General features: G+C 37.6%; 2 protein-coding genes across 2 annotated transcripts; both read right to left on the reverse strand.

The window, feature by feature from the left end:
* Nucleotides 1-6,524: 6,524 nt before the first annotated feature.
* On the reverse strand, nucleotides 6,525-7,955 carry LOC136028686 (uncharacterized). Its single transcript, XM_065706515.1, has one exon. The coding sequence runs from the start codon at nucleotides 7,953-7,955 to the stop codon at nucleotides 6,525-6,527; it is 1,431 nt and encodes a 476-aa protein (XP_065562587.1).
* Nucleotides 7,956-13,796: 5,841 nt separating this feature from the next.
* LOC136028687 (uncharacterized) lies at nucleotides 13,797-14,501 on the reverse strand. Its single transcript, XM_065706516.1, has one exon. The coding sequence runs from the start codon at nucleotides 14,499-14,501 to the stop codon at nucleotides 13,797-13,799; it is 705 nt and encodes a 234-aa protein (XP_065562588.1).
* Nucleotides 14,502-15,142: the final 641 nt, after the last annotated feature.

A 15,142-nucleotide genomic window follows, 5' to 3' on the forward strand; every position in this document is an offset into this window, starting at 1 on the left:
ACTTTATGGTTTTAAGAGCTGGGAATCTTGTGATCGTCAATGTCTACCTCCCCACAAACTACAGCGACGAAGAATCAGATAACCGATTTTCAAAGGCAGTGCGTGCTCTTGCGAAGTGCCTCAAGACCATTATGTTGTCCAAACTGGAATGCGTTACAATCGGAGACTACAACTGTGATCTAGCCGACGACTCGTCTCCTCGGTCCCAGTTGATCCTAAGCATATTGGAAAATCGGTATCGTGTGCTTCCAAAAGACAATGATTTTACTTTCGTACACACTAGTGGTTCAGTTTCAAATATAGACCATGTCGCATGCACATTAAACGTGAGTGGCACAGTTAGCGTGCTAATGGGAAGTCACTCCACCGACCATATCCCCATTGAAGCATGTGTTAATGTGTGTATTCCTAAGAAAAAAAGTTCTTCACAGTGGTACGAAATAAAGGATTGGTTAAAGGCCGACTTTCCTCTTTATCAGACAGTGCTCGACAAGACGCTGCAGAAGATCAATGTACCATATAATCTCCTACTAGCCAACGTGCAAAGGAATATCCAAGAAACTAAAATACAGGTCAATAACTTTTGTGCTGAAATCACCCATGCACTACTAACCGCAGAAAAGACCGCTGTTCCCGCTAGGAAAATTCGTAAACATACTGAAATCCCTGGGTTCTCAAAGAATCGGGAGCTTGTGAAAGCGTGTCAAGATGCTGAGTTTTGGTTCTCGGTATGGAGGGAAGGCGGTCGTCCAAAATCCGGCGTGTTGAATTGTCTCCGTAAACACCCAAAACGTAAATTTGAGAAAGCCCTCAAGCAGCATCGTACAAATGTGAAACATGAATATACAGAGAGAATAATCAACGATCCAAGTCGTCTACGGAAAGATCGCATGAAAGACCGCCAAGAAACGCCTAAGTCCATGCCTTGTGACCCAAACGACTGGCAAGCCTACTATACGAGCGAATTTAGTGCCCTAGATCCCAGTGTAGCAAGGCCATATATCTAGCAACTTGAATCTGTGTTATCAAATTCGAGTTTTCCGGACTTTACCGTAACTGTTTCAGATGTAACTGCAAATGTCTTTAAATTGAAAAAGAAAAAATCGCGCGGAGTTGACGGTTTGTGTGCACTTCACCTTGTGAATGGTACTCGTCTTTTATATGAAATGTTAACATTATTGTACCAGATCATATTCGTAGTCGGTATTGTGCCCGATGTTTTCTGTAGAGGACAACTTACGCCCATCCTGAAAAAAGGGAAGCCAGCTAATATATGCTCCTCCTATCGCCCAATTACTGTGTCGCCAGTTTTATGTAAGCTTTTTGAAATGCTTATATTGCCGAATGTTAGAAACTGTTGCCAAATGCCAAACTACCAGTTTGGCTTTACGGTAGGTCTTGGTTGCGCTGATGCTCTGTTCGCCCTTGCTACTATTTTGTCTGATTCTGAGGCAACGGGTGACCCATTAGTTATTGGCTCTTTTGATGTAAGCCGGGCGTTTGACTCGTCGGCGCATGCGCAGATCCTTCTGTTTTTTTAAATTTCTGTTTTTTAAGAGTTCTGTTTTTTCGATTCGCGAAGTTCCTTCTGAGACTTCCTCCGTGGACGAAGAACTCGTATATCATGCGTAAATACGGAGTGTCCGATCCAACAGTTTGCATTAACCGGGTCGTAGAGAATTTCCTGGAAAAGGCTAAGGGAAGGACGAACCCGTGGCTTGCTGTCATGTGTCAGTAGTTTTGTCGTACTCCGATGTAAATCTAGTGAATTTTCGGGTAATAAAAGCACTTACTTACTTACTTACATCTAATATAATTTTAATGAGATATAAAAAGTATATCATATTTTATACATTATAACTACTACTACTACTACTAATAACTCACTGCAGCACCAAGCCGCCTGAGGCCAACACAGCTACGCACGCTCCTCCTCCAACCTAATCTATTTAAAGCCTCCCTCTTTACACCCTCCCAAGAATTTCCCATTTCCTTTAAATCTCTATTTATGACATCCTCCCAACCCAGACAAGGACGACCTGCTTTCCGTGTAGCACCAGACGGTTGGCCAAAAAGGACAATCTTCGGTAATATGTCATCCTTCATCCGTAGAACGTGGTCTAGCCATCTCAACCTTTTCGTCATTATAGCCCCAGAAAGCGGGATTGAACCACACTTTTCGTACAACCTACTGTTTGAAATACGGTCAGTCAGCCGGGTACCCAGAACAATCCTTAGGCAATTTCTCTGGAAAACATCTAGTAAATTTTCATCTGCCTTTCGGAGTGCCCATGCTTCAGAGCCATATTTGACCACTGTCATCACTGTAGCTTCCAATATTCTAATCTTTATAATGTTAATAACATAATTATTATATTAATAATAATAATATTATATTATATAAATTATTATATTTTATTAATTATTATATCAATAATAATAATATTCTAATCGTTATAATGTAATCTTTATAATGCTATACATTATAACACTTATATGAGATGTTAATATTTATAGAGATAAATGTATATTATATAGTAATATTTATGGAGATAAATATATATTATATATTAATACTTATAGAGATAAATGCATATTATATACTAACATTTATAGAGATAAGTAATGTTCATATCTTTCAATTGGAGAGACAACCTTAAATTCTAAACAATGAAGCAAAATAATGTTTTCATTATATAAAGATGCAATCTGTATGTGTTAAGAATAAGTAAAACTAAACCACGAAGAAACATAATTAAACTTAAAAGAGAACAACCTTTCTATGCAATTTAAATAAAGACCAATTTAATTGTAAAAAGGACTTGGTTAATGGTTTTCTTTTTAACCAAGTTTGGTTAAAGTTTGGTTAATGGTTTGTTTTCTCCTTGCTTTTTTGTATATTTGGGCAATGTTATCTGAGATCTTACTTTTTCTTTAATTATTAATCTTTCCTTACCCATGATATTTTCCTTTTACCAATTTGGTGATTTCATTTGCAGGCACGTAAATTTCAGAGACAACAAACTCACACATATCCTACGCAATTCGCTGGGTGGCAACGCAAGGACAGCCATCATATGTGCCATATCACCCGCATCGGTTGATGAAACTCTTTCTACTTTAAGGTAAGCGAAAAAAAAGTTTCCAGAGGTGTGCTGTATCATGGTTTATTGAATTATCGCCAGTAGAAAACGAAAATATCGGATGTTCATTTTTGAAATCATATAGTAGTAATCATACGGTGGCTGAGTGGTTGGCGTGCTGGTTTGGGAATTCTGTGTCCAAGGGGCACGGGTTCAATCCTAGTTGTGACCAGTTATTTAGTTTGGGACGGGGGTCAGTGGCGCGACTCTGTAAGCCCAGCGAAAGTCGACCCAGCTCTAATTGGGTACCTGGAGAAATCTGGGGAAGGTAAGCAGGAAGGGTGTACGAAAGCACAGGATGGTTGGCCCCCAACTCCCCATTGCACTTCCTGGCTGAAGGGCCATGAAACAGAGATCAACAACGCCGGTTTGGACCTTAAGGATCTAGTGCCGTCTTACTTACTTACTTACAGTAGAACTTAAATTCGAATAAATGCAAGAACTTGGACATGAGTGTTCAAATGAAAAACAATCAAATAGATATTTGAGATACAGTATTACCTGGGACCCTTGTTTTCCCACTCTGCTTTTTGGGGAGAACGCAGCGATTCTGCGGATTACGAAAGATTTTTTACCAGCATTTTGCGGGAGTAACCCAGATCCGCATGCGTTGTAGTTTTCCATCACCTATGACAAGTCTTGCGAAAAACTAAAATAAATGTGCGAATTATTAAAAACAGATTATTTCTGTTAGATCTCTAACCAATTCCATTGGTTTGTTGATTATTTCGTTGTATTAATGAAAGTATAACAGCTGCAAATGTGTTTAGAGTCAAATTAAACAAGGAAAGGTAAGGGTATTTGCGATTTCTATGCATTATGCCTGCGATTTTTAGTCTTTTTGTGCTATTTTTCTATGTATTTAAGGCGTAGCTCGAATTTTGTTTTTACACGAATCGCAGCATGCGGGAACTAAGGGTAATAAACTTGAACTTACGATACCTTGGTGCTGAACTAAGACTCAACAAGCCTATGATCTGGTTTCGCAGAAATACACTAAATTAATTAGAAGAAAAAAAGAAACGAATGTATGTTCACCGACAAAATAGGCCGCGTTCATTACCATGATTTCTTAGGTTAAAATATGTTTTTAGCATTAATAGAACAATGCCAAAATTTTTTCTTGAACCTAATAATAATCTCGATTTCACATCGACGTTTTGGTTCCGATACAGTTTTTGGTATGATTTCAAGTCACGTGTCGGCTGTGTTTTGTATATCCTTTTGGTGTTTTTCGTACACTATCGGTAGTAATAACATTTTGTATCCACATTAACTAATGATTAAGCTAATTAAATAATGGTTAAACACATTAAACTAATTGTAGCATTAGGCCATCAATTATTTGGTGTTTCTGAATTTTAGGCTTAAAAGCTAATAAAAAAAAACATCCAAGAGCTAGCTGCGAGTCAGGTTAAACAAAGAAACATAACCTAAAAGGTTTTTTTTTTTTTTTTGAGGTAAATTTCTTTTTTCGTATTCAATCACTGTAAATGATTCGAATTATAATTTAGTTGTATTAAAAGTATAAGTTAAAATAGCAATGGTTGCGAGGCAGCTATTCCTTTAAGGATGAACGATTTGAAGAATATTTTAAAAAATTTTAATTTTAGACCCAGGGATTCGGAAACATCTTTTGCATCAATCAGGCTCGATCCTTCATTACCTCACTAGAGTCATTCAGCATCCAAATCGACTAACATTTTTCTCTCATATACTATCCTTTTTAATATTTTGTAAAACTCTTATAATAAGCCAAAGAAAGAAAAGAGATGGGGGAACTACTGAGAAGGGATAAGAAGGAGACTAATGTGTCCCTTACGACTAGAGCCTCTAATATCCGCAAGATGATACAATTTTCTCTCCAACACTTTTAACTAATTAACAACTTTTAGTTCACTACACTTTACAGTTGTTGTAGTGTCTGCTACAGACCACATGTATAGCATGTACTATAACCCAAGTATCATTAATGATAGTTAAATAATAATTATTATTATTTTTGTTTCAAAATACCGATTAGCTCTAAAATATAAGTAATTTGTAGTAAATGCAAACAGACTTCAATGTTGACCTATTTGGTATTATAAACATTTTGTGGTCTAAATCATACACTTTAGACTGAAGCTAATAACAAATAATTAAAGATTATAATCTATAATTAATAACATAATTGAAATATTATTAGTTTATTAATCTTTGTCCCTTCATTATGTTTTCAGTTTATTCAATATCTCACCATCTTGAGTTTTATTTGTTTGTATACTCATGTTTATGTCGTATCTTCCGTGAATTGAGCTAATAAGTTCTTGTCTATAAATACGATAGACTTGTCGATAAATCTAACCTGAAATTGAGGGCAGCCTTCAAGATGAAGCAGAAAAGAAAAATTTTCTTTAAATATAAAATAAAAACGATGAGGAGGTGTGTTAAACAGCCTAATTATGCCTTACAAAACTTTTGTAAAAAAGATGATTTTGCAAAATATTTTATTTGGTTTCTGGTAGGTTTTACCGTAGTATATGATTTACATCTCAGATTTGCCTTTTTTCCAAAAAAGCAGGCCGAAATGAAGATTCATGGAATAGAGCTATTATATTCAGAGGCTTGAAGGTTTGTATATTTGTAGTCCTATTCGTAGTCCACTGTAAAGTTTGAAGTGCTGCTTTTTTTCATAATGTTTCAGGATTTTTTCCCACCGTATAATAAGACTTAAGGATAGTAAGATTGAGACACTGACCGAAGTGAATGATTGAGTGAATGAATGAGTGAAGTGAGTGAAGATGTTAGCTGAATAAACGCTTCTATTGTAGATTTGCAACTGGAGCAAAAACAATCATGAACAAGCCAGTTGTCAATGAGGTCGTTAATGACAAGGCTATGTTGAAGAGATACGAAAAGAAGATCAAAGACCTTCAGCTTCAACTGGTAAGCCGTTTCAAAGAATTAAATCTATTGTATTCCATTTCTAGTTTCTATTTCTGTTTTCTCCATTATTCTATTCTACTTATCCACTTATTCCATTTCTTCTCTTTTTTGTGCTTTTTCATTTCCTCTATCCCTATTGTGCATTCATTTTGTCCCTATTGCATTCCTTAAAAATTCCATAGGAAGGAGTAAAGAGGGAAGCCTTGAAGAGATTGGGGTGAAGGGGAAGCTAACATAGGTAGCTGTGTTGGTTTCTGGGGACTTGGTGCTGCAATGGCAGAGGTGGTTTTAGGAAGATGATAGAGGGGGCACTGCCCTGGGTACAGAAACCTTTGGGGCGCTAAATTTCAGATAAAAGATTTAACGGTGAATTGAATTGAACTGTATGATTCCTCCTCTCTTCCTGCAAGGACTCAGGAGGCTTCTTATACTATGATCACTATACCACTTGGTTTATATAAGATTTATCCGATTAATATCCTTTAAAAACTTGCATATCAACTTAAGTCCATCAGCACAATCACTGTTCAAGCCTGCTCCGCTTAGTATGTCACTATTCTGTCGAATTCTGTTTTCCCTAATAAATTTTCTAATATCCTTCCTACTGTCTTCTGTTCCTTCACAATCGAATAAAAGATGTTCTACCGTTTCCTCATTTCCACAAAATGTACATCTCGGATCATCATTATAAAAACGGGCTCTATATGCCTGAGTTCCTGCATGACCTGACCTTAGTCTAAATATCACCCTGGCTTCAGATTTACATAGCGCTCCATACATTTTCTTTTCAAATCGCCTTTCTTTCTTTTGTATAATAAATTTATTTGTTGAGAACGCACGAGTGTCCTCGAGTATCCTTATTTTCAATTTCTTTATCACTTCTCCAATTTGATTAACCATCCTGGGCGTAACACTTGCAAGTGGTTGCCCGTCTTCTATGGATGCTTGTTTTGCTGCAGTGTCGGCCATTTCATTTCCACTAATGTTCGCATTTCCAGGTACCCAATCCAATGTGATAGTTACTCCTTTTTCCAGTAGTTTCTGTAATTCTTCATGGCAATAAATCACTTCGGGAGCTACTTTATTTTCTACATAAATATTCTTTATTGCCTCCAAACCACTCTTTGAATCCGAGCAAATTCTATAATTTTCACCTGGAGATGCAGAATCTATTAAGTATCTCACTGCTTTGGCTATTGCAACTAATTCTGCTTGAAACACTGTAGTTATGTCACTTAATTTGATCAATTTAACTATATTTTTGGAGGGGATTACAAAAGCAGCCCCCACTTTATTGTCCACTTTTGATGCATCTGTGAAGATATCTACAGTGTCAAGATATTGCATCTCTTTTGTCATCTTGAATGATTGATCACAATCTAGATTATCCCGCTTTTCAAATTCAGTATTGCACTGGTATGGAATGGATTCCCACTGAGGGGTTATGAACATATTGGGCACTCTCAACATTGATGTCAACTGACAATCCATTTGAAACTCTTCCATTATCTCCTTTGCCCTCACAATACCGAAATGTTTTTTCCATGAACACCACAATCTTCCCTCTTTTAGCATTCTTGATTTAATTGGGTTTGACTGGTCAGCTATCCATGTCTTCTGCAAAAACTTTAATGTTGCTATGTCTCTCCTGCTGCCTAGCTTTTCAATTCCACTCTCTGATTCCAGAAAGCTCCTTGGAGTTGTCTTTCTTGCTCCAAAAGCTGTCCTTAAAGCGTTGTATTGAATAGTTTCCAGCTCCTCTAACAACAACTTTGACGCTGCCATATAAATTATTCCTCCGTATTCTAATTTTGCTCTTATGTATTTTATATAAAATTCCATCAAAAAGTCGTGTTTTGGGCCAAAATTTGCTCCACTTAACATTTTCATAATATTTAATCTTTTGACACATGCTCTCTTTAACTGTCTTATATGACTTTTAAACGTCAGATTTCTATCAATTGTAATTCCAAGCCGTTTGAATTCATTACGATTTCAATTTGCTCACCATTTAGAAAAAGGAGAGGAGTCGCATACTTTTTCCTTCACGTGATTATCATTGCTTTTGTTTTATGGACCGAAAACTGCACACAATTTACCTTGGCCCACATTTCCACTAATTTTATTTTCTCCTGGGCCACCCTTTGCCCCTCCTCAATGCTATCACACACTATCCACATTCCATTATCATCAGCGAAAATTGCAGCTCTATCTTCTCCTGTATCCAGTGGTATATCATATTCACTTATGTTGTAATAATCAGGTCCCAATGAGGAGCCTTGTGGAACACCGCGTTTTCTCAGTACCTTTCTTTCCGAGTATACTTTGCCCACTTTTACTGTCACTTCTCGTTCTTGTAGATAATCATAAGAAAATCGTAGTAAACGTCCTCTAACATTTGCTGCAATCACTCCTTCTAATATATGTCGATGAACCATACTATCAAAAGCACTACTCACATCGAAGAAAACCACTAAACAGATTTTCTTATTTTCCAAACAATATACTGCGTCATTTACAAACATTTGTAACATTTCTGTAGTAGATCTGTTCTTTCTAAAACCACATTGAACATCTTTCAAAGTGTTAGTTTTTTCCACTTTCCATGTAAGCCCCTCCTTAACCATTCTTTCATAGACTTTTCCTAAGACAGGTAGTAGAGTAATCATCCTTAAGTTTTCAATTTTTGAATTATCTTGCCTTGTTTAGGAATCATAGTCACTACCCCATCCTTCCATTTTTTCGGAAATTTTCCATCTTCCCAGGCCTTGTTAATGATTTCTAACAATGTCTTTTTTCCATTTGTCACTTAAATGTTTGATATACTGTGGGTAAATCATGTCTAACCCTGGTGCTGTTAATGGTAACTTTTGAATCACTTTGTTTATCTCCTCTACTGTAAAATGTCTATTATAATCTATATCATTTTCTATTTTAGAGAGTCTCATTACCTTAGCAAATGTAAGTTGTTCCTCATCATTAAAATCGTCTGGTCTTCCAATCACTGACTCTACAAAATCTAATGCTTTATTCGCTTTCTCTTGTTCTTCCACTATCTCCTCTTCATTAACAATCAAGGGTGGGTTACGATTATCTTCTTTATTCCCTGAAATCAGTTTTTTCACCGTTTTAAAAACTCTACTTGCAGGTTGTCTAAAATCTAACTTCTCCAGAAATTCTCGATACGAATTTTTCTTTGCTTCCAATGTTTGGCGCCTAAGGCTGCATATTGTCTTTGACACATTAGAAAGTTTTCAAAGTTTGGGAGCTGCCTGTACCTTCTTCTTGCTTCTAATAACTGTTTCTTTGCAATTGTACATTCATTGTTCCACCAAACACTCAGTTTGCGGTGACTAGGACCTCTTTCACTTTTTGGAGCCAGTTCTTGTGCTATTTCTAGGAGTGAATTTTGAAATGTCTCTATTTTCCCATTATAAATAAATAAATAAATAACTTTATTCCTCACGCCTCTCAATACATAATTTCTATACAACTGACACCTTTTTAAAAGAAAAATGTTATGGCAGGGCGAAGAGCGGATCGACTGCGGCATGATTTCCATTTAAAGTCGTCCTACGTTAAAAGTCTCGAGATATGGTATGTTTATGTTTAGGCTATTGGAGAAGGCTTCCAGTGATTTCATCTTTTCGACTGGGAATGGTATTTCGACTTGTTCCAGAACTGTTCCAACTGGTTTGTTCCAGATCCTGATGACCCGGGGTATGAACGAATGTTGGTAAGAATTAGATCTTGCAATCTTTATCTTCACGGGCTCCAATTGCAGACTGTGCGATCTTGTGTTGCTTTGGGGAGTTATTTGAACAAGCTTGTCTTTTACGTTCCCAAAATTCTCATGAACTATCTTGAAGAGGGTTTTTAAGTCTAAGATCGTTCTTCTTGTCTCAAGTTTATGGAGAGTGAGCCTTCTTAGAGCTTCGTCATACGGAAGGTTTCTGAATCCTTGAAGTCCTTTTACACAGCGTTTCTGGACCCGTTCTATTCTGTCAATATCCTTTTTGAGATATGGTGACCAGATGACAGTGGCGTATTCAAGCTGTGGCCAGACGTAGCTTGTGTATGCTAAGATCTTTGAGTGATTGTCAAGGTATCGTAGGGAATGACTGAGTAGCCAGAGAGTATTCGACGCTTTACGCACAACCAGGCCGATATGCTTTTCTGGTTTGAGGTCCAAGCTCAGAATTACACCTAGGTCCTTTTCACAGGTAGATTTTGTCAGGTCGATACCTTTCATTTTGTATGTGTACATCGGATTTTGGCGGCCAAGATGGACGACAGAGCATTTTGCTAAATTTGGACAAAGTTGCCATTCTTCGAGCTTCTCTGTCAGGGCGTCCAAGTCGCTTTGGATTCGTGATGATGCACTAGCTTCTCCCAGGAGCTTCGTATCGTCTGCAAACAGGCCGAAGTCGGTTTGGGAAATGGCATTTATGCAAATGTTTATGTACATGACGAACAAGACTGGGCCGAGAACACTACCTTGTGGGACGCCACTGGTTGCATCTGTCCATGTGGATAGTGTGTCTGCAACCTTGACTGCTATTTTTCTATCATTCAAGTACGCTGAGAGCCAATTTTTTAGCTGTCCCTGGATTCCATAGACTTCAAGGCAGTGGATGAGTTTTCGCAAGGATATTCGGTCGAAGGCCTTAAGTAGATCGATTAGGATAATATCTATTGGAATCCCACGGTCAAGGGTAGACTGGATGTAGTCGTGTATCACTACTAGTTGGGAAACAGTTGAACGATTTTTACGGAAGCCATGCTGATGATCTGAGATGAGGTTGTTCAATTCGAGGTGCGAGTTTAACTTTTCCACTATGACCCTTTCCATGATTTTCAGGAAAGGTGAAGTAAGGCTGATCGGGCGATAATTCTCCGGGTCACTCCGTTTCCCTTTTCCTTTGAAAATAGGTGTTACATGGGATAGCTTCCAGGAAGTAGGAAACTTGCATTGCTCGAATGAGATTTGGAAAAGTATTGCCAGAGGTTCACATAGCTCGTCTCTCACTTCTTTCAAGATGAAGGACGGGATGCCATCAGGATTGAGTGCTTTTGACGCTTTCATGCCCTTCATTGCTCTTAGAACACTTCCTGGCGTGAAGCCAATGCTGTGGAGCTCGCTTCCTGGGTGTGAGTCTTGGAGTTGAGGTAAATAGCCATCATCAACAGTGAACGTACTGGCGAAGAATTTTACAAGAGCATTCGCCTTATCTAGGCTAGTGCTATGGACCACATCACCTCGATCTATTAGTGTTGGTAGTTTCTGTTGCTGACCTAGCTTGCGTTTGCACAGGTTGTAGAAATCGCTTTTTGTTCTTATTTTCTGGAATTCTTCTCGTTCGCAATCTTTGTTGTAGTTTCTGATAGCTTTTCTACATTTTGAGCTGAGTTTCTGAAGCTTGGCGAGTCTACTTAGGCTTCCAGAGGCTTTGTAATCCCTATATGACTTCCTCCGGTCCCTGATGAGCTTTCTTATGTGCTTGGGAAGGAATCTCCCTTTTCCAATGTGTTTTTTGTTCCTGAATGGTTTGGTTTGAGTAACGGCTCGGTGAAGTATGCCATAGAAAACTTCCCAGGCTTTGGCGATTGGTAGGTTATACACAAGGTTGTCCCAATCGGTATGCTCTAGTATTATTTTGAGTTTTGTTATGTCTGTTTTATGGAAGTTTAATTTAAAAGTGGGTCCATCATCCTGTGTACGAATTTTGAGTTGTTCAGCACGGACTTGGCAGTGGACAGCATGTTCGTGGTCGCTTGTAACGGGGTTAACGACTGTTTTTGTAACGAGTAGGTCTACCATGGGCGTGTTGAATACAACTTCCAAAGTATTGGTTTGACGCGTAGGCTCGAGGACACTCTGCGCTAGGTTCAACTCGCTAGTGAGGTCAAGATAGTGTATTAGTTGATCTTTTGAGTTCTGGCTTCTCATCCTGAAGGAATGATTTTTCCAATCCATTTCAGGTATGTTTAGGTCTCCGCATATCACTACGGATTTAAATTTGTTACAGATCTTCTCCAGGTAGGCAGAAAATTCACGATCTGCTGTCAGTCCCTCTCTCGGCTTCTTATAAGTTGCTGTTGACCGGTACACGGCTAGAATTGCCAGGCGAGAACCATCGTTAGAAGTTGGCATAACACAAGTTATGGCGTCTATTGTCTTATTAGAGAAACTACTGTGCTCGTATATGTGTAAGTTTTCCCTTGAAAGTATCGCCACTCCACTTCCCTGTGGTTTTGCCGTGTTATCCTTCCTAAAAACTTCATATTCTGGTATTCCAAATCTAGTCGATAGTATTTTTTCATGAAACCAAGTTTCAGAAATGCATATTACATCGTATCGAGAGTTTTCGTAGAGGAATGCTTGAAGCTCGTCGAACTTTCCAACCATACTGTGTGCGTTAAAAACTAGTAAGTTTATCTCTTTTGGCTGTTCGGCTATTGTCTCACATTCGCATTACGCAGTTTGGGAGCAATGGCTCCCACCAGAAGACTGTGCTGCTCTTTCATCTTTGTTTCTCCTGAATTCCGCTCGTTTCTGAATCTGCGTGCGTGTCAAATCAGGGTTAATGTATATGTTTTTTTGTATTTCATCATCGCTGGATGTCCTGAGTACTGGAGCTCCCTTCACTATTTGTTGGCGCTTTTTAAGGCTATTGGGGCTGTTGCGTTTTAGTTTGACCAGCAGTAGTTTCGGTTTTCTTCCAAGGGGAGCTTTACCGATACGAACTGACATCTTCACAACAGTTCACTCGTGACTGAACGTCTGTCTCTTGTAATTTATTCTTAAAAGCTTCCCAATTGATCTTCTTTAAATTAACTTTACTAGATTCTTCATAATTTGCGTATATACTATTATCTCGAGAAATCTCTACCAAAATGGGAAAATGATCACTATACAGGTTAGATTCCTTATCACTTGTTATTGATACTTTTGATGCTAATGAGGTTTACCCTATGGTCACTATGATCTTCCTGTTCTGCTATTAATTCTAGTTGGTAAATCCTTTGGGGTAAGCAGGCAGATATCTGAGTTTTTCATTAAAAATTCATAGGTTGTTTTTCCATTTCTATTATCATTTCCACATCCACACCAAAGACCGTTGTGTGCATTTAAATCTCCTATAATCAATACTTTCTCCCCTCCAGGCACTGTATCTATAATTTTTTCTAGACCACGATCACTTAAGAGTAGGTTACCGTCTGGTATATAAATATTGAATATATTCAGCTTTACTCTATTTTTAAGATATAGTTTACATCCAACAACTTCCATTTGGTAATCCTCCTGCATTGACAAATAAATTGGGGTATAATTGATTTCCTTATTAATTCCAATAATCACTCCACCTCTCTCTTTATTCCATCTATCTAATCTCACTATTTTATAATCTCTGAATGATGGATTTATATATGGTTTCAGATAAGTCTCTTGAATGCAAAAAACGTCTATATTATTCTTAATGCAATAGTCTTTAACCAATGATCTTGCATTCCAAGACATAATTGTTATGTTTGATTTAACAGTCATTTATTTATGCACTGATTCAAAATATGGCTGCTATTCATTTGCATGATTCCCAAACTTTCAATAAAACTACAGAGTTTATCGACTTTTTCTCTGATAGGCAGGTTCTCTATGCTTAAAATTTCTGGTGACAACACTAGACCAGTCACAATCTTATTTATAGTATTACTCACTATTCTTTACTGCATCTGACTATTTTCATTATCCCTAAAAGGCACGTTGATTTTTGCTTGTTCTTTACGTGCTTGTTTGTTAGTCACTTCAGCATATGACCTATAAACTATTTCTGCTCTTCTAAAACTCATTCGATGTCTTTCTGCAACTTTTAGAATCTCAGTATTCCTTTGCCTGACAATACATTGCATTGAAGTTGATGGATGGTTACCATTACAATTGATGCATTTGTATAGTGATGTTTTATTTTGTAGATTGTTGTTCTTCATTTGACACAGTCCAGATGCATGCTTTCCAGCACATCGTAGGCAAATTTCTTCTTTTGCTGGGCAATATTTCTTTACATGTCCATATCTTTGGCACTTATGACATTGTAGCAATTGTCTCTTATATTCATGCACAATCTGCCTCCTCCCCCCCATCCAGACCACTGGAGGAAGGAAATTATTTTCAAATGTTATCAATATTGCTAGACTGTCTTCCATTTTTCTAGTCTCTCTGTTAAATCTTTTTTGCCTTTTGGCCCCAATTATTGTAATTGGGCTATCTAAACTATCTAAAACATCATCCTCTGAAACATCAAGGGGTATTCCCTTGATTATCCCTCTTACTGTCTCACCTCTTCTTTTGGCTTCTATTGCCAAACCACACATTTGACTTTGCTTCAAAATTTTCTCAGCTGCCACCTCATTTTTTACAAAAATAACCATTTTCCTTCTTTGGGCAAAAACTTCAAACTCAAACTTGTTTTCTTTTAATATTTCTTTCATGCACTTTGAAAGTCTGAAATCTTTTTGATTCCTCTTCCTCCTTTACTTCAATGACCATTCCAATCTTGAAAAGTTCTTCTTCTGGTATATCAAATTCTTTATTAATATTTAATTTGGTTGACACCCACTGTCTCTGGTTTGGCTCCATATTTATCCCTTTCTTTCCATCTTTTGGAACCTGGGATGAGAGTCCATCCTTATTCACTACATTATACTTTTTCGATTGAGGTTGTTGACACTCAGTATCTGTAGCTCTTCTTTTTGTAGCTAATTTGTTGTCTAATTCAGTGTTCACACCTTCTACAACATAAGGGTTAACACAATCAAACATGTCTATTTCCTGTTCACTATATGCTTCTCTGCTTCTTGGTAAGGGTGGGTACTCCTGATCAAGTAGTGGGCTGTATCGATTTTGCGTGGGTACCATTGGTACATAAGATGATACATTAGGCAAGCACATGTTATTAGGGCTATTAGAAGGTTGGATTGGTATAAACATTTGCCCGTACTGGTTAATTACAGGCACTGTTGTTAGTCCTTGCATATTTTGGTAGCCATAGGGGATTTTGACTGGAGCCCCT

Source organism: Artemia franciscana, chromosome 7 (genome assembly GCF_032884065.1).
Source record: "Artemia franciscana chromosome 7, ASM3288406v1, whole genome shotgun sequence".
NCBI lineage: Eukaryota > Metazoa > Arthropoda > Branchiopoda > Anostraca > Artemiidae > Artemia > Artemia franciscana.